Genomic DNA, 24,502 nt, shown 5'->3' with positions numbered 1-24,502 from the left:
TGTTTGGGCCCCAGGGGGACAGGGAGAGGCTGCGCGCTTGCACCCGCTGGGAACACTGGGAAAGCTGAATCCCTGCCCCTCCCCCTGTGCAGTCCTCATACCCCCGCCCCCTCCCTGAGGTCTGGCCAGGCTGGACCCGTAGACAGATGGCCCAGGGGGATGAGTTTGTTCCGTTCTTTATTGGTTGTCCAGGCCCTAAAGCTGCCCCTCAACATAGAGTCTCCATGGGCCACCCAGAAAGGGCTGCACCTACTGGGACCAGGAAGGGGCCAGAGGTGGTCCCTGTCCCACCCTTCGGAGCTCCTGTTCCAGCACTGAGACTTCCGGGGCGCACCCCTGCATCCTCAAGATTTATATCTCATCATTCTCCAGCTGAATAGCATGGACCTCAAACTCACTTGGGGGGTTCTTAGACTCCAGTGCCTCCCCTGGAAGCTCCTCCACTTTCTTTCCAGTGTCCCTGGCCTCGGCCTGGGCCCCAGCCTCCCCTCCAGGGCCGGGGGCCTTTCCTCCAGCCTCCTGTCCAGGCTCCAAGGACTCCTTTCCTGCCTCCACCTGTCCCTCATCTTCTCTGGGACCCGTGGCTTCCTGTGCTTCTTGTTGTGATGGGCTCTTAGCTAACGGGGGCTGCCTCCCCAGATCTTGTGGCTCCGGGGGCTCTTGGTGCTCCGAGTGCCTCGGGGCGTCTCCGGGAAAGTTGATGAGCTCTGCCGGGGTCATGAGCCCATCCCCATTCAGGTCCTGGGTCTCCAGCACCTCGTCCACTACCAGGACCACCTGTGGAAGCACACAGCTGCCATGGGGTCGACAGTGACCTGAGATGTCTCCCGGAGCCCTGACCCTCCCAACACCCCTCCCCCATCCCTGTCATGCAGGCTTTGAGCTTCCTGGGGATTCACCAAAAGAGTCAAGATGAGAAAGACCAAAGCCCCACGGAGCTGGGGCTCCTTTGCAGGAAAAGGTCCCCCCCCCCCCCCAGCAGGGCTTACTGGGTTGGTGGTGGGAGAGTCAGCGGCTCCGGGGGCCAGAGCTGCTGTCAACATGGACATCAGCTCCAGGCCGTCCAGCTGTCCACTCTGGTCATAGTCATGGAGGGCAAAGAGGTAGAGCAGGACTAAGGGAAAGAGGCTGGATCAGAGACGCGTCAGAAGACAGGGGGAAGCAGGAGGCAACGGGACGGCCCGAGGTCAGTCCCCGCTCTGGCTGCCCTGAGCCTCCCGTCCACGGGGTCCCTCGGCCCGGCCCCTCACCCTGCTCCCGGCTCATGTGCTCCGGCTCCTCTTCCATCTTCTCTAGTCCCTTGAGGTAGCTCTGCAGAAGTCTGCCAGAAAAGGGGACAGTCAGCCCCTGAGAGGCCAGCCTGCACCCCACGCCTCACTGTCAGGCCCCCAGCCCAGCGACTCACCGCAGCTGCTCCTGGCCTGGCTGGAAGGGGTTGGGTAGGGGCTGCTGCTGCACTTCAGGGACCAGCCTGGAGGAGGGAGGGGAGGACCAGCCTTGCAAAGAGTCTCCCTGAGGGCCCAGCCTCCCAGCCTCCCACCCCCAAGCAGAGTTCTCGCTCTAGACCAGGGGTGGGCAAACTTTTTGACTCAAGGGCCACAATGGGTTCTTAAACTGGACCGGAGGGCCGGAACAAAAGCATGGATGGAGTGTTTGTGTGAACTAATATAAATTCAAAGTAAAGGAGCGGAGGGGAGAGCAAGAGAACCGGATAGAACAGCCGGATCCGGCCCGCGGGCTGTAGTTTGCCCAAGGCTGCTGTAGACCCAGAGGGAGTTGCTTTCCCAATTCCCCAAAACCTTGTGGGGGGAGGCCCTTCCGGGCTCCTCAGAAGCAGAGCCTTACTCTCTCAGACTGTGTCTGCAGATTCCTACCTCAGATGGTCAGTGAAAACCCTTAAAACATCTGGCCAGGTGGAGGCCAGGCGAGGCCACACCTCGTCCAGACAAGTTGGAGACCCAAGAACACAGCGCAGTCAGGGGTCGGACAGTGTAGACTGGGGCAATGATTCTATTTTGATGCTGGGCCAACGGGCAGGTCTCTGGCTGAGCTCAGAGGCACTGCCCACCTTGATACAGGCCCTGTTTACACCAGGACGCAAACTGGCCTCTTTATTTTCCCAAGCTGAGGCCACATAGGTTGGTTTAGGAGTTTAAATCTGGTTGGGGTCTCTGCCAGTCTTTTTTGTTTGTTTGTGTCAGTCTTGAAAGCTCAAGATTTGCTCTCAGTTTTGGACGAGGCTATCTGGCTCCCGAGCCGATCCAGACCTGTGATGCCAGAGAGCTGGCAGAAGCTGCGGCAGCAACTCTGGTCACTGCTGCTGGCCCTGCCGCTCCTTGTCTGTCCCCCGCCCCACCCAGAGCCCCCTCTGCAGAGGTACGAGAAAGGTGCGCAGAGAGGTGATCCTCTAAGTCTTCGGCGTTCCCTCTCTGTCTTGAGAGGACTGCCGCCCCTTCCCTGGCCCACAGCTTCTTCCCTGAGTTCACGCCTCATTGGAACTGAGCTCCTGGCTCCAGTGAGTCCAGCAGACACAGATCACGTGCCCACTTTGTGTAGGGCTCTCTAGCAGGCTCAAGGCAGAGAGGTTGAGTGGGTGGGCAGGGATACAGAGGTTAGGCAGCGTACATCCCAGTCTCTTGCCTCCCAGGGGGGCCCACCACACCTTCGGGTTCTCCAGAGACTCTCCTTGCTCCCAGCCCACGGCCCAGAGACCCCTTGATCCCATTACCTGGTGGTTCCATCCTTGGGGGCAGCCTGACTCAGGGGCAGCAGCAGCAGCACTAACATCCTCATTGTCAAAGGTGACATCTCTCCTGGAGCTGGAACAGGTAACACCTGCCCTAGGAGCAGAGTTAGGGAGTCAGGGGGAGGGGTGTCTGCACAGAGTGGGGATCGGTGGGGGACGGCTCCTCTCCCTGCCTCCACCTCTCCCTGCCTCCACCTCTCCCTGCCTCCACCTCTCCCTGCCTCCACCTCTCCCTGCAGCCCAGATGACAGGACACAGGGACATCTGTGACACCACCACCCCCACACCCATCCCAACCCCCCCCCCCCAGTGGAACTTTACTCAAAGTAAATTTGACTCCAGATGCAGGTGTAAAGTGCACGAAGACACGCCCTGGAAGGGGCGCTGTGGTAGGAGCCCCTCCCACACCCGGTCCTCTTGCCCTGCAGCGTGAGAGGGGCCGGGAGGAGGCAGTTCAAGTACATCTGGTCCAGTTCACTCGCTTTACAGATGAAACCAGCTCAGAGAGGTTAAGAAAAGGGCCAAATTCGGCCTGACCGGTTTGGCTCGGTGGATAGAGCGTCAGCCTGTGGACTGAAAGGTCCCAGGTTTGATTCCGGTCAAGGGCATGTACCTTGGTTGCAGGCACATCCCCAGTAGAAGGTGTGCAGGAGGTAGCTGATCGATGTTTCTCTCTCATCGATGTTTCTAACTCTCTATCCCTCTCCCTTCCTCTCTGTAAAAAATCAATAAAATATATTAAAAACAAACAAAGAAAAGGGCCAAATTGGAAACACAGAGAGTCACAAAAAGACCAACTCTTAGAGAGGCAGGCTGTTAGATTGTACTTATTAAAACCTCACTGAAGAACAGGAGGAGAAACCAAGATGGCGGCATAGGTAAACACCTAAACTGCTGCCTCGCACAACAATTTCAAAACTACAACTAAAAGACAGAACGGACACCATCCAGAACCGCAGGAAAGCTGACTGAGTGAAAATTCTACAACTAGAAGGAAGGAGAAAAGCTCACAGAGAATTGGAGGTACGGCAAAGGGTCTTTGTGCGCGCAGAGAGGAAGGGCGGCGGAGTGCCTGGCTGGCTTTCTCTGGCGGAAGGGGGAAGGGAGCCCCCGACCGCATTGAACCCCAGTTCTGACTGCAGTGAACCCCAGTTCCAGGCGAGCCCCCAGGGACCCACGCTCTTGTGGGGGGAGTCTGGACTCTCGGGCGGAGACTCGGGAGCCGGGGAAGGCGGAAGACTGAAAGTCCGCTCGCGCCAGTGCGCACAAAGGCTGCGGGGGCTGCCACAGGCTTTCCCTGGCGGAAGGGAGTGAGAGGCTCCTGACGGCACCGAACACCAGTTCTGACTGAGGTGAGCCCCAGTTCTGACTGCAGTGAACCCCAGTCCCGGGAGAGCCCCTGGGGACCCACGCTCTTGTGGGGGGAGTCTGGACTCTCGGGCGGAGACTCGGGAGCCGGGGAAGGCGGAAGACTGAAAGTCCGCTCGCGCCAGTGCGCACAAAGGCTGCGGGGGCTGCCACAGGCTTTCCCTAGCAGAAGGGAGTCAGAGGCTCCTGACGGCACTGAACGCCGGTTCTGACTGAAGTGAGCCCCAGTTCTGACTGCAGTGAACCCCAGTTCCAGGCGAGCCCCCGGAGACCCACGCTCTTGTGGGGGGAGTCTGGACTCTCGGGCGGAGAATCGGGAGCCGGGAAGGCAGAGGACTGAAGGCACACACGTGCTAGCAAGGGCAAGGCTGATGGGAAGCCAAGACTGAGACTCCACCCCATCCAAGCTGAGCACAGAGGCTATTGCAATTTGGCAAGTCTAATCCTATAAGGCTGTCTCCAGCACCGGACTTCTCCCAGCATAGACACAGCTGATCCTTACAGCCAACTGGCCTGGAGGTCAATTCTTCCCAGTGATACCAACAACAATAAAGACTTAATTACAACAAGGCTGTACACACAGTCCACAAAGGTGTGCACCAAGAGTGTCCACCTCAGGTTAACTGGGGAGGCAGACCCACTGGGCCAAATTGGAAACCTAGCACACAAATCTACCAACTCAGGGAAGCAGTGAAAATGCGGCGTCTAAGAATCAGATCACAAACGAAAGAAATGGAGGAAAACAAACGACTGGATATAGAATTCAAAACCACGGTTATAAGGCTTTTTAAGAATATCCTAGAAAAGGCCGATAAATATAACGAGACCCTCGAAGAGATGAAAAAGGACCAACTAGAAATTAAACATACACTGACTGAAATAAAAAATATTATACAGAGACCCAAAAACAGACAAGAAGAACACAAAAATCAAGTCAAAGAATTGAAATACAAAGAAGCAAAAAACACTCAACCGAAAAAGCAAAAAGCAAAAAAAAAAATCCAAAAAGTTGAAGATAATGTAAGAAGACTCTGGGACAACTTCAAGCGTACCAACATCAGAATTATGGGGGTGCCAGAAGAAGAGAGAGAGCAAAATACTGAAAACCTATTTGAAGAAATAATGACCGAAAACTTCCCCCACCTGGTGAAAGAAATGGACTTACAAGTCCAGGAAGCCCACAGAACCCCAAACAAAAGGAACCCAAAGAGGACTACACCAAGACACATCATAATTAAAATGCCAAGAGCAAAAGACAAAGAGAGAATATTAAAAGCAGCAAGAGAAAAACAGTTAGTTACCTACAAGGGAGCACCCATACGACTGTCAGCTGACTTTTCAACAGAAACTATGCAGGCCAGACGGGAGTGGCAAGAAATTTTCAATGTGATGAATAGCAAGAACCTACAACCAAGATTACTCTACCCAGCAAAGCTATCATTCAGAATTGAAGGGCAGATAAAGAGTTTCACAGACAAGAAAAAGCTAAAGGAGTTCATCACCACCAAACCAGTATTATATGAAATGCTGAAAGGTATTCTTAAAGAAGAGGAAGAAGAAAAAAGGAAAGATAAAAATTGTGAACAACAAATACATATCTATCAACAAGTGAACCTAAAAATCAAGTGAATTAAAAACCTGAGGAACAGAATAATCTGGTGAATACAGTAGAATCGGGGGCATAGAAGGGGAGTGGACTGATAATTCTCAGGGGGAAAGGGGTATGGGGGGGTTCATGAAGAGACTGGACAAAAATCATACACCTATGGATGAGGACAGTGGGGGGTAGATAAGGGCAGAAGGTGGGGTGGGAAATGGCTGGAGGGGAGCTATGGGGGAAAAAAGGAGAAATAATTGTAATAATCTGAATAAAGATTTATTTAAAAAAAAAATAAAATAAAAAAAAAAATAAAACCTCACTGAAGAACAAATCAAAAGAGGCACAGACTCCTTGAAACAGGTCTAAACTCAGGTAGGGATTGAAAACACAACAAACCAGAGTCAAACCAACAGTGGCCCCAGGAACTGTACTTCCTAAGTGCAAGTAGGAAATCAGATCCCAATATGAAGGAAAAAACAAAAACTTCCCCCTTAGACCTGCGTTGTGTAGGCCCACTGGCAACAAAGCCACTTGATTATATAACAACAGTCGGAGAGAGGAGCGTGAAGCTTTCCGATTAGGCCCCGGTGTGGGTGCATAGCTGTGCGTTCCCGAGGAAGCAGAAGCACACCACAGCCGAGACCCGAGACCCTACGCCCATCTCTAGGTGGACGAATCGCCGGTCCAGGCAGAGGATGAGGAACCCTCTGAAGCGGTGCCCTACACACTGGCTGCGTTGAATGTGTCTGGAGAAAGGTTCATAGCGTTCAGCGGATTCTCCAAGAGCACCATGACCCCGACAAGGTTCAGGACCACTGCAAGGGGTGGCATAGCTTCCTAGGGGGTGCGGGAGAGCAGGTGAGCACCTGGTTAACAGGAAGATACAGGTGGGAGCCTGGCCCTGGCTGCGCCAGCAGAGCTGCCTCGCCAAGCACAGCTAAACGCGGAAGTCCACACGGAGATGCAGCTGCCGAGGGTCCTAGAAACTGTTTTCAGTGTTCTCTGCATCCGTTGACCCCAAAGGATATAGTGAGTCTACACAGCTGGTCCACAATCGCCAGTGGCCATGGGTTCCGAAGCCACAGCTGCCCAAGGTGTTCGCAAACATTGGCTGGCAACACAGGTCCTTGTGCTTTAGTTGTTGGACCCGGGTGGTCTTGGGCCCATGCAAGGGAGGCAGCTGGAGCTGAGATCCCCTGAGTAACTGGGGACCCTCAGAGGTCCCACCACAGTGGACACCCCCCAGTAGAAGAGTGGACTAGAGAAATATCCGGGCCTCATGTCTGGGAGTCTGCTGGTAAACGTCCCAGTGAAAGTAACTCCAGAGCTGGATAAAAATAGAAAGTATCTTTTCCAATGTGATGAGTTGGCAAGAAAGTAAGAAATTCTCAGTACAGAAGCAGTAAAGCCGGTAATCTTGAGGAAAAGTGAGCTTGTAGTCAGCCTTTGCCTTAAGAGTTTTGGCCAAACCCAAGCCCGGTGAACCAGAGCTATCAGTTTGAGTGCTTTGTGCAATGGAGGAGACCAGAGAGAAAGCCTGGACCACGCACTGTGAGGAGACGAATAGGAGATTCAAACAGCTCAACTCTCAATCTAAGGATGAGCAGAAAGTAAGAAGGGCACAGAGTCCTGCTTACTTTGACCTTGGTGCCGAGAAGAAAGGAGAAAAATATCCTCCCTGAGAATGTGTAATAAGCCTGCCCTAATGCGGGTTCAAGGCCAAATTTAACGCTACCTCTGTGGCTCAAAAACCTAAGCAGATCATTTATTTTGCAGTGGTACCTGGTTGATAGTGCACCCAGCTGACTGACAGAAGACAATGTACACCTTGTCTGAAGAAAAACATCTCCAATCCAGGGCTCAAAGAGGCTCCATAGGTAAAGGTTCCAGGAGCGTGAACTCACAGTCAAAAGTCATAAACAGCCCCAACTGGTTTGGCTCAGTGGATAGAGCATCAGCCTGCGGACTGAAAGGTCCCAGGTTCGATTCCAGCCAAGGGCACATACCTTGGTTGCGGGCACATCCCCAGAAGGGGGTGTGCAGAAGGCAGCTGATCGATGTTTCTCTCTCATCGATGTTTCTAACTCTCTATCCTTCTCCCTTCCTCTCTGTAAAAAATCAATAAAATATATTTTTAAAAAAGTCATAAACATACAAGGAAATAAGACCCTGTGAATAAGAGCCAGGTAAACAATAGCAGGCAAAACCAGAGTTGTGAAAACTAAAGATATTACAATTCTCACACACATAATATAAAGAATACTTAATACGTTTTAAGAAATTAAAGAGAAGCTTTCAACTATGAGGAAGGAATAAGAACATAAAAATGACCAAGTAGATGTGAAGATGAACCCAATATAACGTATGCAAATATAAAGAAAAGATTGATTAAAAAATACAATGAGTGAGTTACACGGATTAGACACAGATGATGTGAGAATTAATGACATGCAGATATGCACCTGGGAGCCCTCAGCCACCCTGGCAGAGGTCTGGCGGCCCTGAAGCCACCATGCTGAACAGGCCAAGTGGAGAAACACGGAGACATAGAGATGCCTGAGGAGCCCCAGCCATCCGGGCCTCCAGCTGCTCACACCTTCCCAGCCCAGGGACCACACAGGTGAGAGAGCAAGGCTTCAGATGATTCCAATCCCTGGCCTTCAAGCTGCCTCAGCCAACACAGAATGGAGCAGAAATGTACTTGTTTCAGGCCCTGCCCAGACTGCACGCTATGAGCAAAGGCAATGCTCTTGTGCTCAGCCACTAGGGTTTGAGGTAATCTGTTAAACTGTCACAGTAATTTTTTAAAAAATATGTCTTTATTGATTTCAGAGAGGAAGGGAGGGAGAATCAGAAACATAGATGATGAGAAGAAATCCTTGATCAGCTGCCTCCTGCATGCCCCCTACTGGGGATCGAGCCCGAAACTCAGGCATGTGCCCTTGACTGGAATGGAACCTGGGACCCTTCAGTCCACAGGCCGATGCTCTATCCACTGAGCCAAACCAGCTAGGGCTGTCACAGTAATTTTTGTTTTAATCCTCGCCTGAGGATATTTTTTCCATTGACTTTTAGAGAGAGAAGGAGGGAAGGAGGAGGGAGAGAGAGAGAAACATCAATGTGAGAGAGACACATTGATTGGTTGCCTCCCACATGACCAGAGCAGGGATGAACCTGCAACGGAGGTACGTGCCCTTGACCAGAAATTGAACCCGAGACACTTGGGTCTGCGGGCCGATGTTCTAACCACTGAGAAAACCTGCCAGGTCATCACAGTAATTAAAACTGGTTTCACGAGTGTGTGGCCTGCTCTAGGAAGGGCCCTGTGCTTAGTCTAATGCTCTGCTCTCATCATCTTGAATTCTTAATCTTATTTTTGCACTGGGCCCTGAAAAGTATGTACTTGATCCTGAACCCTGCCCACATGAATTGCTATCACTCTTCTCTTCGTTCTATGTATCTGTCACATGTATGCAGTTATTTAGTATGTACAATTGACAGAGAACAGAGCTTTGGAACCAGCCAGACAAGGTTCAAATCCCAGGCTCACCACACTGTCCCTATGACCTTGGGGAAGTTAATTATCCTCACTAAACTTCAGCTATCTTATCTGCATAATGTAGAGAGTACTTACATCACAGGGTTAGAGTGAATATTAATTGGGTCATGAATTACTTCTTGCACAAACTAATGAGTAGCCTCTCCTTGTCCCTGCCTGTGCTGTCTTCTCCATTTGTTTTGTTTTTATTCTTTTTTTCTATCTTCTCCATTTAAAGACCCCTCCATACTTATATCAGATTAATCTTCCTTTGCTGGAACTCCACTGCTCCGAAACCTTCAATGGCTCCCTATTTCTATTACAGTCCAGAGTCCTCACCTGGGCATTCAAGACCTTCTACAATCAGATGTCAAGTTATCACGTTAGACTCATCTTCCAGCGCTCCCTCACACTAACACTTTGCTTCCACAGAGGGGTTAGTGGAGTCTCCTGACATACTTTTCACTTTCACTATTTTTTTTTGTTTTTTTGGGTTGTTGTTTTTTTGTTAATCCTTACCCGAGGATATTTCCCCCCCTTGATTTTTAGAGAGAGTGAAAGAGAGAAGGAAAGACAGAGAGAAACACATGGGCTGGTTGCCCACTGCATGCACCCTGACGCGGGCCCAGGCCGGGGAGGAGCCTGCAACTAAGGTACGTGCCCTTAACCGGAATCGAACCCGGGACCCTTTGGTCCACAGGCCGACACTCTATCCACTGAGCCCAACCAGCCAGGGCTTTTCACTTTCACTTTTCAGTGTTTTTGCCCGAGCTGTTCCACCCTCTCCCTGGAATATCCCGGGCCCTCGTGACAGCCTTAACATTCTGGTGGTGGTGCATGCACTTCACAGACTTAATCAAGTGCACGTGGACTTTTCGTGTCATCTAAGTAATATTCTCTCAAGTAATGCTTCCAACGGTGACATTGTTGGTACAGGTGACCCACCTCCCTCCACTATTTAAAGGAAGTCGGGCTCAGCCTGGGCCCAGTGGCTCAGCTGGTCGAGCATTGACTGTGCCCTGAAAGGTTGCCAGTTTGATTCCCGGGTAGGGCACATGCCTGGGTTGTGGGTTTGACCCCCAGTCAGGGAGTGTACATAAGGCAACCAATCAATGTTTCTCTTTCTCTCTCTCTCTCTCTCTCTCTCTCTCTCTCATCTCTCTCTTCTTTCCTCTCTCTAAACATGACTTCAGGTGAAGATTAAATAAAGAGATAAAGGAAGGAAGTCAGCCTAAGGCACTTCCAGTAATGAGTAATGAGGTGGGCATAATGCGATTCATTCACACACATTTCTAAGTGTTTACAAAGCATTTGTAAGCAACAGAAATAAAGCAATTATTGAACCACTGCCTGTCAAATAAAAATGTTCTAATCATTTTCTATAACCCTATGTGTAAACATAATTTACCCTAATGGCCACATGAAAGCCACCACAACTGCCAGTTAACCGTTGTGATGTAATTCAGTAAAGTTATTCACATCCTACACGTACACACATGCACGTGCGCGCGCACACACACATGCACTCGCACACGCACACGCACACATTCCCACCACCCTCTGGCCTCTGGTTTCTTCAAGCCTTTGTGCCTGTGCACGAGAGGCGAGCGGCCTTAGGGTTAGACCTCTGATCAAATCCTGCCTCTCACAGGCTAACGGGGTGGTCTAGGTGGGTGTCTCCGACCCTGGGATCCTCATTTTAATAACCCAGGGTAGCACCTCCCGTAGGGGATGGGAGGATGCCACACGATGATGTAGGTTAGCTAAATGGCTGGCAGCGAGCAGATGCTTCTTGAGGACTTCAGAGTCTGTAGGAGGTGTCAGGGCGTTTGGTCCCGCACCCGGTGCAAAATGTCTCCCCCAGCGCCCCTGTCCACGGCCAGCCACCTCCACTCCACTTCAGGACCGGAGTCTGGCACCCACAGGGCATCCATTCATTTCTTGCTAATTCTGTCAGGAAGTTATTTGGAACGGAATCCTCTCCCTTAACTTATCTCTGGTGCCGCCCAGCATCACCCCCACTCCCATACCTCTACCCCCACTCCACACCTCTACCCCCACTCCCCTCCCCCTGCCCAAGAGAAGCGGCTGGGCTTACAGCCAAAGGGGTCCCCCACCTGGAGCTGGCTCCAGCCTGCCTCTTCCAGCCAGTCCGGTCCCCAGTCCCGCTCCGGTTGTCTAATGAGGATGGAACTCCTGCAGCCCCCTCTCCCGGGGCTGTCAGGCCACAAACGAGACCAGCAGCGGGAAAGCACTTGGGTGACTGTGAAACCTCATAGCCACGCGGAGGGAGCCCGGGCTTCCCCCTCTTCCTCCACCTGCTCTCAGGGTCACCCCTCCCGAGGTGCCCCGAGGCAAAGCCCGCTGCGGCTGCGTCCAGCCGCAGGGGATGCAGAGGGACTGCGCCTTCAGCATCCGGCTCAGAGGCCAGGAGGCCGCATGGGCCCCGCGCCCGCACCCCGCGCAGGGCGCCCCGGTGGCTGGGGCGAGGGTCCCCGGCCGCCCCCAGCCCGCTGGCCCGGGCGGGGCTCGGACCCACCTGCGGCAGCGCGCGAGGCTCCGGCAGGGGCGGCTTCGGCGTGGCCGGGGCTGTGCGCCAGCTCCTCGCCGCCGCCCTCCCCTGGGCAGCTCCACGTGGCCGCTCCACGTCGCCCTCCCGGCTGCAGCCGCCGCCCTGGCCGGGCAGAGTCCTGGTCGCCAGCCGGAGGGAGGGCAGGGCACCGCACCGCCCGGATCCGCCCCGCCGGCCCTCCGCAGCTCCACCAGTCTCCCTGCCTGCTCCCGCTGGGAGGGGGAGAGAGGGGGGGGGAGGGAGATTGGTGCACGTGGCTGTGTGTTGCAGGAGCCTGTGGCACAGCAGGGGCTATTTTGTGTGGCTGTGTGTCCGGTGTGACAGTCTGGGCTTGACCGAGTGTGGCCAATGTGTGACGGACTGTCTGGGGTGTGATGGTGCAGGAGGATGACAGTGGTCTGGGTGTTAGGGTGTTTGGGTGAACTCTTCCTGAGTTGTTTGAGATTCACAGTGACAGCTGTGACTGCTGGTTTCCAGTGCTGGCGTGTGTCATTGTGTGACTGTGACTGTGACTGTGACTGCACCTCACGGAGAAGTGGCTCCGTGTGAGGCCTGGAGGGGGTGTCTGGGAAACGTCTCATCTTCAGGGTGGTGGTGGCAGTTGTTTGCCAGCACCGAGTGTGGCTGCAGCTTTGTAGTCAAAAAGGAGTGTCATCAACTTTAGTCACAGTGGTCAGTCCCTCCACCAGGACTCCAGACTACACCTTCACCCACCGGCCCAAGGACTTAAGTTATTTGAATAAATGACTTCTTACCTCGCTGGAGTCTTCATCTTCTCCTTCTTCATCAGCTGCTTTCCACCTGCTTCCATCACAACAAACACACTCTCAACAACTCCTGCCCTCTTTCCTGGTGGACTGGACTCTACCTCCTTGGATCACGGTAACTGTTGGTTTCGGCAACACCATTTCTCTCTCTGTAGTCATTTCTTCTTCGATTTCTTCATGCTTCAGAATTCCTCTGGGCTCTTTCCTCGCTCCCCATCTGTTCATGTGTTCATCTGTTCCTGTAGCTTCCATCACTCTGTATTATAAGTTGAATTACATCCCTCAAAATTTTATACGTTGAGGTCCTAAGCCCTAATACCTCAGAATGTAACCTTTGCAAGTAGAGTCACTGCAGATATAATTTGTGAGGATGAATATACTGGAGTAGGGTGGGTTCCTAATCTCATGACTGGCATCCATATAAAATTGTGGACACACACGGAGAAGAGCATGTAAAGATGCAGGCAGAGATCAGGTGAAGCTTGGACATGCCAGTGAAAGCCAAACATTGCCAGCAAAACATCAGAAACTAGACGTGAGGCCTGGGACAGACTCTTTCTCACGGCTCCCAGAAGAAATCAATCCTGCTAACACCTTGATCTTGGACGTCTAGTCTCCAGGATTGTGAGATTCTAGTGTCCAGAATTGTGATTCTTCTAAAACAAATCTGAACATGTTGCCCACATCTTCATCAAACTCTCTGATGGCTTTGCCCCACCCTTAGGATAAACTCGAACATCCTTTATGTAGCTGCTCACATCCTGGTTGTGGACCATCTCATTGGCTCCAGCCACACCAAATTTATTTTGGTTCCTAAGAAGCCTCTCACATCCAGGCTCTGCTTAGGCTGTTCCCTCTCCTGGAACAACTGTTCTCTGCCTGCCCCCGCCCCCTTGCCTGCCTGGAAATCTCCTACTCGTCTTTTGGTTTTGCCTTATGTGTATTGCCATTTAACATTTGGGTATTCTTTCTCTGATCCCATGGTGTTAGCACCATGCTCTATTGCAGGGTTTCAACCCTGACTACATACGTGAAGCTTCTGGAGAGCTTTTAAGTTATGTTGATACTTAAGCTCTGCCTCAGACCAACCACAGGGTCCCCCCCGCAAATGTATACACACTTTGAATGATTACAAAACCAGTGTTTATTAACACACAGTTCATTTTCAAAATTTAAAGAATCTACAGAAGTGAATGATTTTTTTTTTTATCAATGCTTATTTTCAAACTGATGACCATGCTGGTCCACTGCTGATAACTCAAAGCAATGGAATGACAAACATTAAGAATCATTTTGTTTGGTATGTGTGTGCCCTCAGTTTGTCCACTGTTGCCGGTTTTGTCTGTAAACTTTATCTTTTATGTATCCCCATGGAAAAAGTCTAGTGGCACTTTAGAATAAATACTCTCTGTTCCAAGTTTAGCCTGGCTTCATCCATTATTTCAAATCAGTTAAACCTGAAAAGGGGTAAATATTGAGTCATTGGCTGTTAAAGTGTGTACACATTTTATGTATATAGATCGGAGGTGCGCCCTGGGCACTGGTCGGTTTTAAAAGTCCCAGATGATTCTGACCTTCAGCCAAGGCTGAGAGCCACTGCTCTGGCACATGGCTTGTTTCTACATTCCAGTGAAGACGGGGACAGCAGCCTGGGGGGTCCCAGGGCCAAGTGGGTGAGGAGTGAATATCTGCTGCACTTACTTGACAGGGATTACATCACACAGCGAATGGCACTGTCTGAGCGACTGTAACCTGTGTGTGTGTGACTGTGTGTAAGCCACCCACTCAGTGACTGTGGAGCCTTGCGGTGTGAGGACCAGGGTGAATGGCTACACTGTGACACTGCAGGGTCCGCCACCACGTGAACTGACCACTTCCTGAGTGTCAAGGTCACTGTGAGTGGCTGTTCTGTGTGACAGGGCAGGACGTCACCCCTGGAGGGCTGAGTCCCGCGTGTGAGGACCGAGGCTGGGGACTCACCTCGCCAGGCGGCTAGAGGAAGGGGCGGCGGTGCCCCTCACGGAGATGGCGGCTGCGGGCGAGGCCGCCCGTCCCGCCCAGGGGCTGCCCCGCGTGTGACCCAGCGGAAGCAGGAGGCGGCGGGGAAGACCTCTGCAGGTCACTCGGTTCAGCTCCGCGGGCGGACGCAGCCCCGCACCCAGCACCCCGCTCTCCGCGCCCGGGCGCACAGGGGGCGGGCCGTGGAGGCGGGACCGGCGCGGCGTCCAATCGGGTGTAGCGGTGAGGCCGGCGCTCACCTGCGGACCTTTCAAAGCCAAGGCCCTGGAGCCAGTCAAGACCTCGGGAGCGGACACCCCGCCACGCGATGCTGTGTCTCTCCCTGTGTCCCTGGACAGATCTGTTCTTTCTGCTTTTGAGTCTTGGCGCTGCCCTCTACTTGGGCTACTACTGGGCATGTGTGCCCCAGGTGGGTGCGGGTCCAGAGCTCTGGCCGGGGAGTTGGGGGTGCTCAGGTCTAGGGGGCAGCTTCCAGCAGGGAGCCCGAGCCCTTGGTGGGAGCTGGCATGGTTGGGCCTCGCTTCCCAGGTGAAATCTGACGCCCCAACCCCACCACCACCCCGCCCCGCGCTCCAGCCAGGCTCACTCTGCTATCACCACCTTATGGAGAGTTGTTCCTTTGCCTGCCTAGATTCTCTGCGTATCTCCTGCTCCGCTTGCCAGATGGGCCTTTCAGGCATCGAGGGGGTTCTGCTCTCTATGATGTGGACAGGCATTTGGGGAGGCGGGGTGGAAGGCACCCCGAGTGTCAGGAAAACATCACGCGATGTTTCCTTGTCTTTCCCAGCAGTCTAGTGAAGTTCCTCATTAGCTGCACTGAATGAAGGAACCTGAGCCTGGGGGTTGTGGCTAACTCCCAACACCACCCATCAGATAGTAGGCCTTGCTTCTCCCGGCTCAGGATTAATGGATAACCCTCAGGGCCCTTGCTCATTCAGCCTGTTTGAAGTCCTGGGCTCTCCATGTCTAATGAAGTGAGAAAGTATGACTAGGCTGATTTTGATGAACTTGGAGATTATAGTCTCACTGAAATTTAGGTAAAATACATAATTTACATATCCAGAAAAATCTAAAGAGTTAATCTTCATTGAACTCTGTTCTAAGTAGCTGAGTGTAACAAGAAACCTATTGATTCAAGCCCTTTATGAATAAGGAATTTTAATGTTACCTAGACTTTTCTGTATTTCCAGAGCTTTCAACATTCACATGTATTTTTTATACAAGAAGTCTGCCTTAATAAAACAATTTAAAAAGTCCAAACCTTACAATACCCTATAAATCTTACTTGATATGTCTGATTTGGAAAGTCACTTATTTCAGACCTTAATTAAACATTTTTTTTTTGTTTGCAACAAGCCGCACAGAAGTCAGAGACCTCTGGCACTTCATTCTGCAAACCCTTCCTTGACTTTCACCTACTGGTTAAAATGCAGGGAAAGTGCCATTCCGGAGGCCCTGAAGATGTGGCGTTTGAATTGTCTAGCATGGTAACAGACTGGTTTTGATTCACCCACAGTGACCAATGGGCATGTGACTATGTAATTCTCAGGAATGAGGCAAGAAATACTTCACTATAGTTAAAATGAAACCCACATAAATCAAACCTGTGACCTAATTTATTAGGACCTTATTCTACACCACTGAGCTGCTTGACCAAGGATTTAATAAATTGATAACTCAAAATCTTGATGATTAGGAGGTAATATATAGTGACTAAGAGCACAAGCTCTAGAGTTGAACAGACCTGGGTTTGAATCACAGCTCCCCCACTAACTAGATTTAGCAAGCTTCATGACCTTTGACAACTTACTGGACATTCAAGCCTGTATCCACAGAGGGATCACATTACTTAAAGAGCTGTTGTGAAAATCACAGGATATAATCATGTAAAATCCTTAGCACAATGCTTGGAACATAATGAGCACTCAATAAATTTCACCTCCTAGTATTAGCGGTAATATAATATTAATTCTGCTTTGCCTCTTGTTTTCTGTGTGATTTTGGGAAACAACTTAATCTCTGTGAGTGATAGTTTCTTTACTTATAAAATGTCCTATCTCATAAGGTTGGGCATAGCCTAATGCCTGAATGTAGCACACAATGAATCACAGGTGTTATTCCAGGGCTTACGGACCAGGGTGTGAGTCACATCTCCAACACACTACCAACCTGGCCTCACCAGCCATCATTTACCTAGCCCCCTTTGAGAACCAAGACTGCAGAAGAGATAGGAATCGGGTCTTCAGGTTCCTTAGGGCCTGGGACAGAAATGCCATTTCTATTTCGAGTCTGCACAGTGTACTCCTCCTTCATACACCTCCTATGTGGCTAGTCCTTCTCACTCACTTGGTCTACCTGGAAGGACCAAGCAGAGGGGTTGTAAGTCAGGGTGGAGTGCTCACTCACCTGACCTGTCCTTGTTGTGTTGTCCCATCCCTGTTGCCTTCTCCTTGGCTGGCATGAAGAGAAACATCTAGTCACATGGGGACTATTCCTCCTTTAGGGTACGGCCTAACAGCAGGGGCCCAGGAGCGAGAAAATGAGGTGCTGTGGCAGGGAGAAGCCCTTCAGCAGTGAGCACACGGTAGGGAATAGGAACATGCAGCAATGGGCTGCTCAGATCAGGGAGCCAGCATGGCTAGAGCTAGTCTTAGGAAGATGACAGTGTGGAAAGTACAACTGCAAGACAAAAGGTACAGGTTGAATGGTGCTACGTTTCTTCAGCCTCTGTCTGGGGTCCCAATCCTTCCTGCAGGGGATTGGCTGGGCAATTTATATTACTGCTCTCGCCGAAGTGGGGCTGGGGCATGGATAGGCTAAGTGTGTGTGTGTGGGGGGGTGTCAGCATCCAGTTAGCTGCAGCAGCTCCTGGCCTGGTTGAATCTGTAGGGTCAATTCTGGAGAGGTAACACTCCAGGACGGCAGTTCTCCAGGCCTCTAGCTGGACTACATTAACACAGGTGACTTGGCTACTCCAGACTAGAGTATGCTGGACTCATTCCCAGCCGAAGCAATGCCCTCTGGCTTGGCACAAAAATCAGGGGAGTGAGGCAGATTGTATTGTGATTACAGAGGCCTCAACTGGTGACTGGGTCCCGGTTTCTGGCCTTCCTGGAGCAACACTGTCCAATCACTGTGGAAACTTTCTATCCTACGCTATGGTGTTTTGAGGGGCGGCTACAAACCATCTTCCGAGCCTTACTGCATTCTCGGCCTCCAGTCTCTTACTGGAGGTAAGAAGGGACAGAAGGGGGTGAACACCACGTTCCAAGTATAGGGCAATCTCTTTTAAAATGAAGGTAGTCTTTGCCATCCACCTCACAGTGTGTTGAGGGTAAAAACGAGTGGCTATATGGAGGGCTACTTAATTGCCCAACCATAAGGTAATATTGAACCTTTTGTCCCTATTACATCTTGCTATAGTCTTGTTTTGCATAATGTATGCCCTCAAATGATGGCAAATTGAAGTTGTGGGAGTTGTTTTGGTGGGGCAGGGGTAAAGCTCTTGAAGTAGATGGATTTCCTAATGGTATCTTTGTGTGTCCTTTTCTCCAAAACCACAGTGAAGTCCTCCACACTCCAGATGGAGGACAGCTCCTGCTAGACTGGGCTGGCCAGCATGACAGCAGTCAATACCCTGACCCTGCCACCCAGCCCATTGTGTTACTGCTTCCTGGTATTACAGGCAATAGCCAGGAGACATATATCTTGCATCTAGTTGACCAAGCTTTGAGGGATGGTTATAGGTAAGGATGGGCCCAACCCAGAGGAGCAGGGTGGTATCTGAGAACTGGTAATAGGGAGGTCAATTCAGAGCTATGGGGAGGTGGTGCTATGTGGAAGGCACCTTTGAACTGGGGTCTTTCTGAAGGCTGGCAAAGGGGAGGGGCTCTTAGGGACAGCCTGGCTAAGATGTACCTGTGTGCCACAGGGCTGTTGTACTCAATAACCGGGGCTGCCATGGGGAAGAACTGCTGGTGAGTACCCTGCTTCCTCAGAACAGCTCTGAGGAAGATCCTTGGCCCTGGGGCTCTACTTAACCTATCCTCCCATCTCCCTCCCATTTCTCTGCCTCTGGCCAGGGCTTCCCTCCTTACCCAATGACCTGGTTTGCCTCAGACCCACAGGACCTTCTGTGCCAGCAATACTGAAGATCTGGAGACAGTCGTGAACCACATAAAGCACCACTATTCCCAAGCTCCACTGCTGGCCGTGGGCATCTCTCTTGGAGGGTAAAGGCCCCCTGGACTTAACCCAAATGCCCAGTCTCCCTGTGTTTCTTTCCTCCCCTACATCTTCTCTGTCCCAACTGACTAATGCAAACCCTTTCTTGGTCACTGGTCCAATCCTGCAGGATATTAGTGCTGAACCACCTGGCACGAATGGGGCAGGCTGCAGGGCTGGTGGCAGCACTGACGCTGTCTGCATGCTGGGATTCCTTTGAGACCACCAGCTCCCTGGAGACCCCGCTCAACTCCCTGCTCTTTAACCAGCGCCTCACTGCTGAGCTCTGCCGAGTTGTGGACCGGTAGGGTCTTGGCAAGTGGGAGGGGGCAGCAAACAGGGTAGGATGGCAGGCATGCCAGGTCCTCCCAGTGCTTGGGTCAGTTCTGTCCCTGGGCTTTTTCACTCATGAAATCAGAGGCTGGGGGCTCTGGGTTAGGTCCAGGAGGAGAGCCAAACCTGTGCTCTTTTGCAGAAATAGAAAGGTGATGGAAAAGGAGGTCAATGTAGACTTCGTGATACAGGTATAGTCTTTCAACCATCTCCCCTCTTCCAACTAGTCTTCCATCATCTTCCTATTCCTTATCCTTAACCTAGCCTATCCCACCCTCCACCACCCACAGGCCCGCACAATCCGTCAGTTTGATGAGCGCTACACAGCTGTGGCCTTTGGCTATAAAGACTGTACTACCTACTACCAGGCAGCAAGCCCAAGAACCAAAGTGGATGCCATCCAGATACCTGTGCTCTGCCTCAATGCAGCGGATGACCCCTTCTCCCCAGCCCATGGTGAGCACCCCAAATCTTGATGCTTTAGGCCCCAGGGACAATGGGCCATGTGGTGTAAGTGGAGAGAGCCTGGGTTCTCAGACCTCTCCCACCCCTCCTCCAGCCTTTCCGCTACAAGCTGCCCAACAATCTCCCCACGTCGCACTGCTCATCACAGCCCAGGGCGGCCACATCGGCTTCCTGGAAGGCTTGCTCCCCTGGCAGCACTGCTACATGAGCCGCCTCTTCCATCAGTACGCCAAAGCCATCTTCCAGCACTCGGCAGAACTGCTGGGCCGCAGGGCGCGGTCACCTTCTGCGGGAGGCAAGAGCTGACCACAGTGCCAGTTGGGTCTCAGTTCAGTCTTCCCTGTTTATTAAATATCAACTTTTCCTGTCGAACGGGCTGAGGTTCATTTTCCCTTTTCTCAAAGCTAGGGTAGACCATGTAGGAACTTATTGCATATTTAGCCTGGCTGGCTTAGAGCTACCCAGCTGAACCCACAGATTAATGCCTGGGTCTTCCTTTTGCTCCTTCCTTCCCAGGCAGGTGCTTGCCCCAGCAAACACAAGGGGCTCATGTGAAGAGCAATGGGCCACAGGTTGTGAGGGAGGAGAAACAGATTGTTTCTGCAGAAAGGACAGCAGTGACTCCAGATTCTGGGGCACCTTCACATATTTCTGGAGAAAGGATAAGCTCAACTCTGGAGCCCCTAGCAGACAGGAGAGGAGGCAGGTGGTGTGGCCTGGGCTCAGTTACCACTGTCCTGAGTGGATCCAAAGCTGAATTCAGGGTTCCCAGAACTCAGTCACACAGGGTCACAGTCAAGCTTTAACTGGGAAGGGCAGGCAGTTCCTGTCAAGTCTCCTCAGAGGCCACCTCTGCTGTGGACCCAGGTAGAGGTGGAGTGAACAATGGTGTCGGGGCCTCCACTCTGGTCCAAAAGGTGGCAGAGCCCCAGACCCCTGATTCCCTGGGAGCAGGAGACTAAAGAAAACCTGGAAAGGCACTCTGGAGCAGCAGGATGGTCATAACAATAAGCCCAACACATAGCAGCAGCAGGAGCCACACAGGAACACTCCCTGCAGGGGAGGATAAGAGAAGAAGTCAGTGGGCAAAGGGGCTTCACATGCCAAAAAACAGAACCCTCAACCGACTCCATTCAAGGAGGGGACAGATGGCTATAAACGAGCAGCCCGTTCTCCACGAGGCTAATTTTTGCTACCGCTAAAGGTTGGGTGGTACCTGCCCACCCCAATGACTCACGTCGTGAGGGTAGCAGGTGCAGCTGGCAACGACTATCCACAGCCACAGAGAACAGGGCAGTTTCGTGGGACCCAAGGAGCTCTGGACCACGACCCTTCTCGGGTAGAAAGGCCACATCCGTCACTACAATGCCATGGGCCTCCCTCACATAGTACAGGCGCTGGGGACAGGAGAACAAGGGAAGGAAGGCTCAGTGGGAAACATTCCTCCTGGAAACATGTCCCCTGCCCCCAGAAGGCTTTCCCTCTATAGGCTGGGCCAGACTCCTCCCTGCACTCACGGTAGAAGCAGGCCTAAAGTCCCCACCCCAAAGAGCCCTCAGGACTGTGCCCACCTCTACCCATTACCTGGAGAGAGAAAGAGCCCTCAGGACTGTGCCCACCTCTACCCATTACCTGGAGAGAGAAAGCAATGTAGATGGCAACAGATCCAGTGACTGTGCCCAGGCCTAGGAAGGTGCCCGATTCACTGCAACAAACAACAGAACGTTCATTGTCCTGGAGGCCTGCGCAGCAAACACTCCTTCACCAACAACAGTCCTCAGGGACTCAAGCAGGATCTTGTGGAGCTCCCCCAGCCATCCTCACACCCAGCCGCGCCAGCAGTGTCTCAGACCTGACAGTAAGGCAGGAAATGACTTCATGGCCACAGGGTTTGGTCCGAAGAGGCAAGAAGGTAGAGCCATCCCAGGCTGTGAGGTAGCAGGGTGGGGGCTGGCGCAGACGCTTGTGGGGAATCTGCACTGTGAAGAGTCGTAGCCCCGCAGGCTGGTCTGGAACCTGCCCAAACCTGGGGGCCGGTGAGAAGCTGTTCAGCTCCTGGGGCCTGCCCAGCCCTCCTCAAGAGTTTTGTACCCTCCTGCACCCTGCTTAGGCCCGAGGTATTACTCGCCAAGGCCACCAGCTTCCCCCAAATCTCTTCCCACTCCCCTTCCACACCGAGGTTGAGCCTTTTAGCCCCCCTCCAGGATCTTCACACCTGCAGGCCTGGTAGCGGTAAGGCGTGTTAGAAAAAGTGGGTCCATTCTCTTGCCAGTGCAGCTGTGTCACCAGCTGATCCTTCTGCCACACGAAGGCCTTAAGGTCCCAGCCCACAGTTACCAACTGGTCAGGAATCAAGAGTTCAAGGAGGGACAGTTAGGAGATCCACTTACAGAACAAGCAGCACAACCACCTTTTCCACCCTCTCGCCGCCTCACCTTGCCATCAGGCCCCAAAGCCAGGTCCTCAATCTCCCCTTCGTGGGCTTTGAACTCCAGCACTTTCTCTAGGCTGGGTACCTGCAGCCAAACCACCACCATGGTTATAACGCCCAGGTACCCACCAGAGCGCAGCGATTCCCACCCGCTTCTCTGCTTCTCTTCTAAAGGCCACCGACGCAGACCCCGCTCACTACTTCCCAGAACCCATGTTCGCTTTCTCACAATTCTGGCCTTGCTGCTAAGGACACACATCCTCCCTAACCCCCTGAACCGTACCTTCCAGATGCGAACGTAGCCATCTGTGCCTCCGGTGGCCAGCAGGGTGCTATCGTGGTTGCAGCACACAACTTTCTGCAGCGGATCAGGGCTGAAGTCTGTCTGCACCGCCTGCAAATTCTCTACTCTCAGTTCTACCCCCTCCTGGTGGGTTTCAGCTCCAGATTTCTTCTCTGGTGGGGCCGCCCCCTTTCTTTGTCGAGGCCCCTCCTCCTTGGTGCCTGCCATACAAACAGCCCACCAGAGTCCAGGCTTCTGTGAGTTAGCGATACCAGCCCCCCCCTCTCTAAGTAGCTTCCCGCCTGCGACCATAACCCCCCTTCCAGCCCCTCTCCTTCAGAGACCAAGATGAGAACGATCTGACTCATTTCATCCTTTTCCCAAAAGCTAGAGAGCCGGCTCCTCACCTGCCTTCTCTGCCTTGCTTTTGCCCTTCTGCTGGTGGGTCTGGAAGCGCAGGAGCTGACAGTGGGCATCCTGCCCTGCAGCAAGGATGTTGCCAGCCAGCGCCAAGTTCATGGTAGCCCGTGTCTCCGTGTCATGGGTGTGTAGCAAAGAGGCGCTCAGGCGCCCGTTAATCTGCTCTAGCTGCAGAAAATGCTGTGGGAGAGGGAACCAGCATGGGCGAGGTTCAGGGGTGCCCAGTTTACCTCAAGGGCAAACTTGCCTCCTGTGGTCTGATACCCTGACCCTTTGCTGACCGCACTTCCTAGTTCACAAGGCTTTCTCCAACCCCCAGCCCGTTTTTTTCTGAACCTCACAAATCTGTACAGCAGGCAGGGTTGGGATCACGACCTCCAGTTTACAGAGCGATAGGGAGACGCTTAGAAGAGGAAAGGAAACCTAGCCTAAGGGCCAAACGCAGCACTGTCGCCGCTGTAGAGCACAGGCAGTCTCGGGGCTCCCGGACAGCCAAGATAGGACCCCCCGGAGCTGCTCCTGGGGTGCAGCGGAAGCGCAACTTTACTTTAGAGTCTCTCGATAGCCCTGTGCTTAAGTTCTCGGCTGAAATTCGCGTCGGATGCCTGGCTTGCCGGGGATTTCCGCTGGGCGGGGGCTGGGTCCGAAGCTGGGGTGCGGCCCGCCCCCGAGACCCTCCCGGAGTCGCCCTCAGCCCATGGTGACCCGGCCAGAGTGGCCTGCGCTCTCACCACTCCATTCTTTATGCCCGTCTTGGCGGCGCCGCCTCCGCCCGCAGCGATGAGCAGCCCCGTGCTGGGGTCCACCTGCAGCGCGTACAACGGGAACGGGGCCCGGTAGAGCTCGGGCGCCCGGCGCCGACCCATTCCGCTCGCCGCTCGCCGCTGGCCGCGCGCTTCACCGTCCGCACCGCGGCCTCCGCGACATGCCGCGCCCGGCCTTCGACTCTTTTCTCTCCGCTGCTGAACTTGATTCGACTCCCGACCCCTCTCACCCCGCGGGGATGTCCAGATTCTACCCACACACAACAGCCAGTGTCTCCGCTCCCGGCCACCTACCCCAGCCTCGCTGACAAGCAATGCGCAAGCGCGCCCAGCCCGCTCCCCTCGCGCAGGCGCAGAACCGCCGATACGCGTCAGCAATAGCCTGTCGCGGGGGGAGGGGGGCCGACCTCCAGCGCCCGGACCCCGTTCTCCGCCCCCACTGTGACGTCGGACTCCGCCATCTTTTTGCGGGGCGGGAGCAGCGCGCTCATGCCTCGCGGGAATGTCCTGCGTGGAGAGGAGCTAATAAAGGTTAAGGGAAGTTCATGAACCTTTAATAAAGAAATCCTGGGATTAGGGCTGTCTGCCTTCCAGACTGATAACGCAGACTCATACAAGCGCAGCCTTACGTGTTACCCCAGAGAGGAAGTCATTTGTCCCAAGTTCACACACTGGAAATGTGGCTTGTCTTGCCTCTTACTGCAGGCACTGCGAACTTGAAAACAAACCTGGTTTCAAAGCCCGAATCCGCCGCTTTCTAGTATGAGGGAACGATTTACTTTAACACCTATCCATCCATGGTTGGCAGCGGTGGGAGTTGGCCATCCTCGTGGCTCCCACCCTGCACCTGTGCCCTAGGGTTGGTGGGGTGGGGGCTGCTCCCCTTTGACATCGCGGAGGCTGGCAACCTGGCCCCCAGCAGGGCAGATCTAGTCTCCACCCTCCTGAGGGGGCCCTTGGGTTTCTCATCTC

The 24,502-nt window shown here is 53.0% G+C and overlaps 3 protein-coding genes across 8 annotated transcripts; 1 reads left to right on the top strand and 2 right to left on the bottom strand.

Annotated features, from left to right (window-relative positions):
* Positions 1 to 159: 159 nt before the first annotated feature.
* CGREF1 (cell growth regulator with EF-hand domain 1) lies at positions 160 to 12,026 on the bottom strand. 4 transcript variants are annotated; one of them, XM_080684348.1, is made up of 6 exons: positions 11,792 to 12,026; positions 2,729 to 2,835; positions 1,406 to 1,471; positions 1,251 to 1,321; positions 990 to 1,114; positions 160 to 777 (listed from the first exon to the last, which is right to left on the bottom strand). In XM_080684348.1, the coding sequence occupies exons 2-6, from the start codon at positions 2,806 to 2,808 to the stop codon at positions 352 to 354; spliced, it is 768 nt and encodes a 255-aa protein (XP_080540474.1). In that variant the 5' UTR covers positions 2,809 to 2,835; positions 11,792 to 12,026; the 3' UTR covers positions 160 to 351. The 4 variants fall into 4 exon arrangements, with proteins under 4 accessions (XP_080540474.1, XP_080540471.1, XP_080540473.1 ...); XM_080684345.1 differs by having other exon boundaries at positions 2,729 to 2,840; positions 11,792 to 12,019; XM_080684347.1 differs by lacking the exon at positions 11,792 to 12,026 and adding an exon at positions 11,370 to 11,603 and having other exon boundaries at positions 2,729 to 2,840.
* Positions 12,027 to 14,521: 2,495 nt separating this feature from the next.
* Positions 14,522 to 20,065, top strand: ABHD1 (abhydrolase domain containing 1). The gene is made up of 9 exons (XM_080684335.1): positions 14,522 to 15,019; positions 17,683 to 17,843; positions 18,174 to 18,356; positions 18,542 to 18,587; positions 18,730 to 18,842; positions 18,965 to 19,138; positions 19,310 to 19,358; positions 19,458 to 19,623; positions 19,727 to 20,065. The coding sequence occupies exons 1-9, from the start codon at positions 14,918 to 14,920 to the stop codon at positions 19,936 to 19,938; spliced, it is 1,206 nt and encodes a 401-aa protein (XP_080540461.1). The 5' UTR covers positions 14,522 to 14,917; the 3' UTR covers positions 19,939 to 20,065.
* PREB (prolactin regulatory element binding) lies at positions 19,953 to 23,848 on the bottom strand. 3 transcript variants are annotated; one of them, XM_080684332.1, is made up of 9 exons: positions 23,498 to 23,848; positions 22,754 to 22,946; positions 22,347 to 22,567; positions 22,068 to 22,148; positions 21,848 to 21,972; positions 21,485 to 21,658; positions 21,265 to 21,337; positions 20,870 to 21,029; positions 19,953 to 20,685 (listed from the first exon to the last, which is right to left on the bottom strand). In XM_080684332.1, exons 1-9 carry the CDS (start codon positions 23,630 to 23,632, stop codon positions 20,591 to 20,593), a joined length of 1,257 nt encoding a protein of 418 aa, XP_080540458.1. In that variant the 5' UTR covers positions 23,633 to 23,848; the 3' UTR covers positions 19,953 to 20,590. The 3 variants fall into 3 exon arrangements, with proteins under 3 accessions (XP_080540458.1, XP_080540460.1, XP_080540459.1); XM_080684333.1 differs by lacking the exon at positions 20,870 to 21,029 and having other exon boundaries at positions 20,494 to 20,685; XM_080684334.1 differs by lacking the exons at positions 20,870 to 21,029; positions 21,265 to 21,337 and having other exon boundaries at positions 19,963 to 20,685; positions 21,485 to 21,676; positions 21,795 to 21,972.
* Positions 23,849 to 24,502: the final 654 nt, after the last annotated feature.

This window comes from Plecotus auritus (assembly GCF_963455305.1).
Source record: "Plecotus auritus genome assembly, chromosome: 8".
Taxonomy (NCBI): Eukaryota; Metazoa; Chordata; class Mammalia; order Chiroptera; family Vespertilionidae; genus Plecotus; species Plecotus auritus.
Note: the sequence above shows the minus strand (reverse complement) of the source record. Positions and strands in the feature narration are given on the sequence as shown.

Bases quoted from the DNA above. Each gene is read 5' to 3' on its own strand.
- CGREF1 (XM_080684348.1), bottom strand. From the start codon at position 2,808: ATGTCACCTTTGACAATGAGGATGTTAGTGCTGCTGCTGCTGCCCCTG. The intron at 1,322-1,405 runs GTGAGTCGCTGG...CTTTTCTGGCAG, and splicing joins CCAGGCCAGGAGCAGCTGCG to ACTTCTGCAGAGCTACCTCA. The intron at 1,115-1,250 runs GTGAGGGGCCGG...TCTTTCCCTTAG, and splicing joins GCACATGAGCCGGGAGCAGG to TCCTGCTCTACCTCTTTGCC.
- ABHD1 (XM_080684335.1), top strand. From the start codon at position 14,918: ATGCTGTGTCTCTCCCTGTGTCCCTGGACAGATCTGTTCTTTCTGCTT. The intron at 18,357-18,541 runs GTAAGGATGGGC...TGTGTGCCACAG, and splicing joins GCTTTGAGGGATGGTTATAG to GGCTGTTGTACTCAATAACC. The intron at 19,359-19,457 runs GTATAGTCTTTC...CACCACCCACAG, and splicing joins ATGTAGACTTCGTGATACAG to GCCCGCACAATCCGTCAGTT.
- PREB (XM_080684332.1), bottom strand. From the start codon at position 23,632: ATGGGTCGGCGCCGGGCGCCCGAGCTCTACCGGGCCCCGTTCCCGTTG. The intron at 22,947-23,497 runs GTGAGAGCGCAG...CCTCTCCCACAG, and splicing joins CGGGCATAAAGAATGGAGTG to CATTTTCTGCAGCTAGAGCA. The intron at 22,568-22,753 runs GTGAGGAGCCGG...TTTGTATGGCAG, and splicing joins AAGCAAGGCAGAGAAGGCAG to GCACCAAGGAGGAGGGGCCT.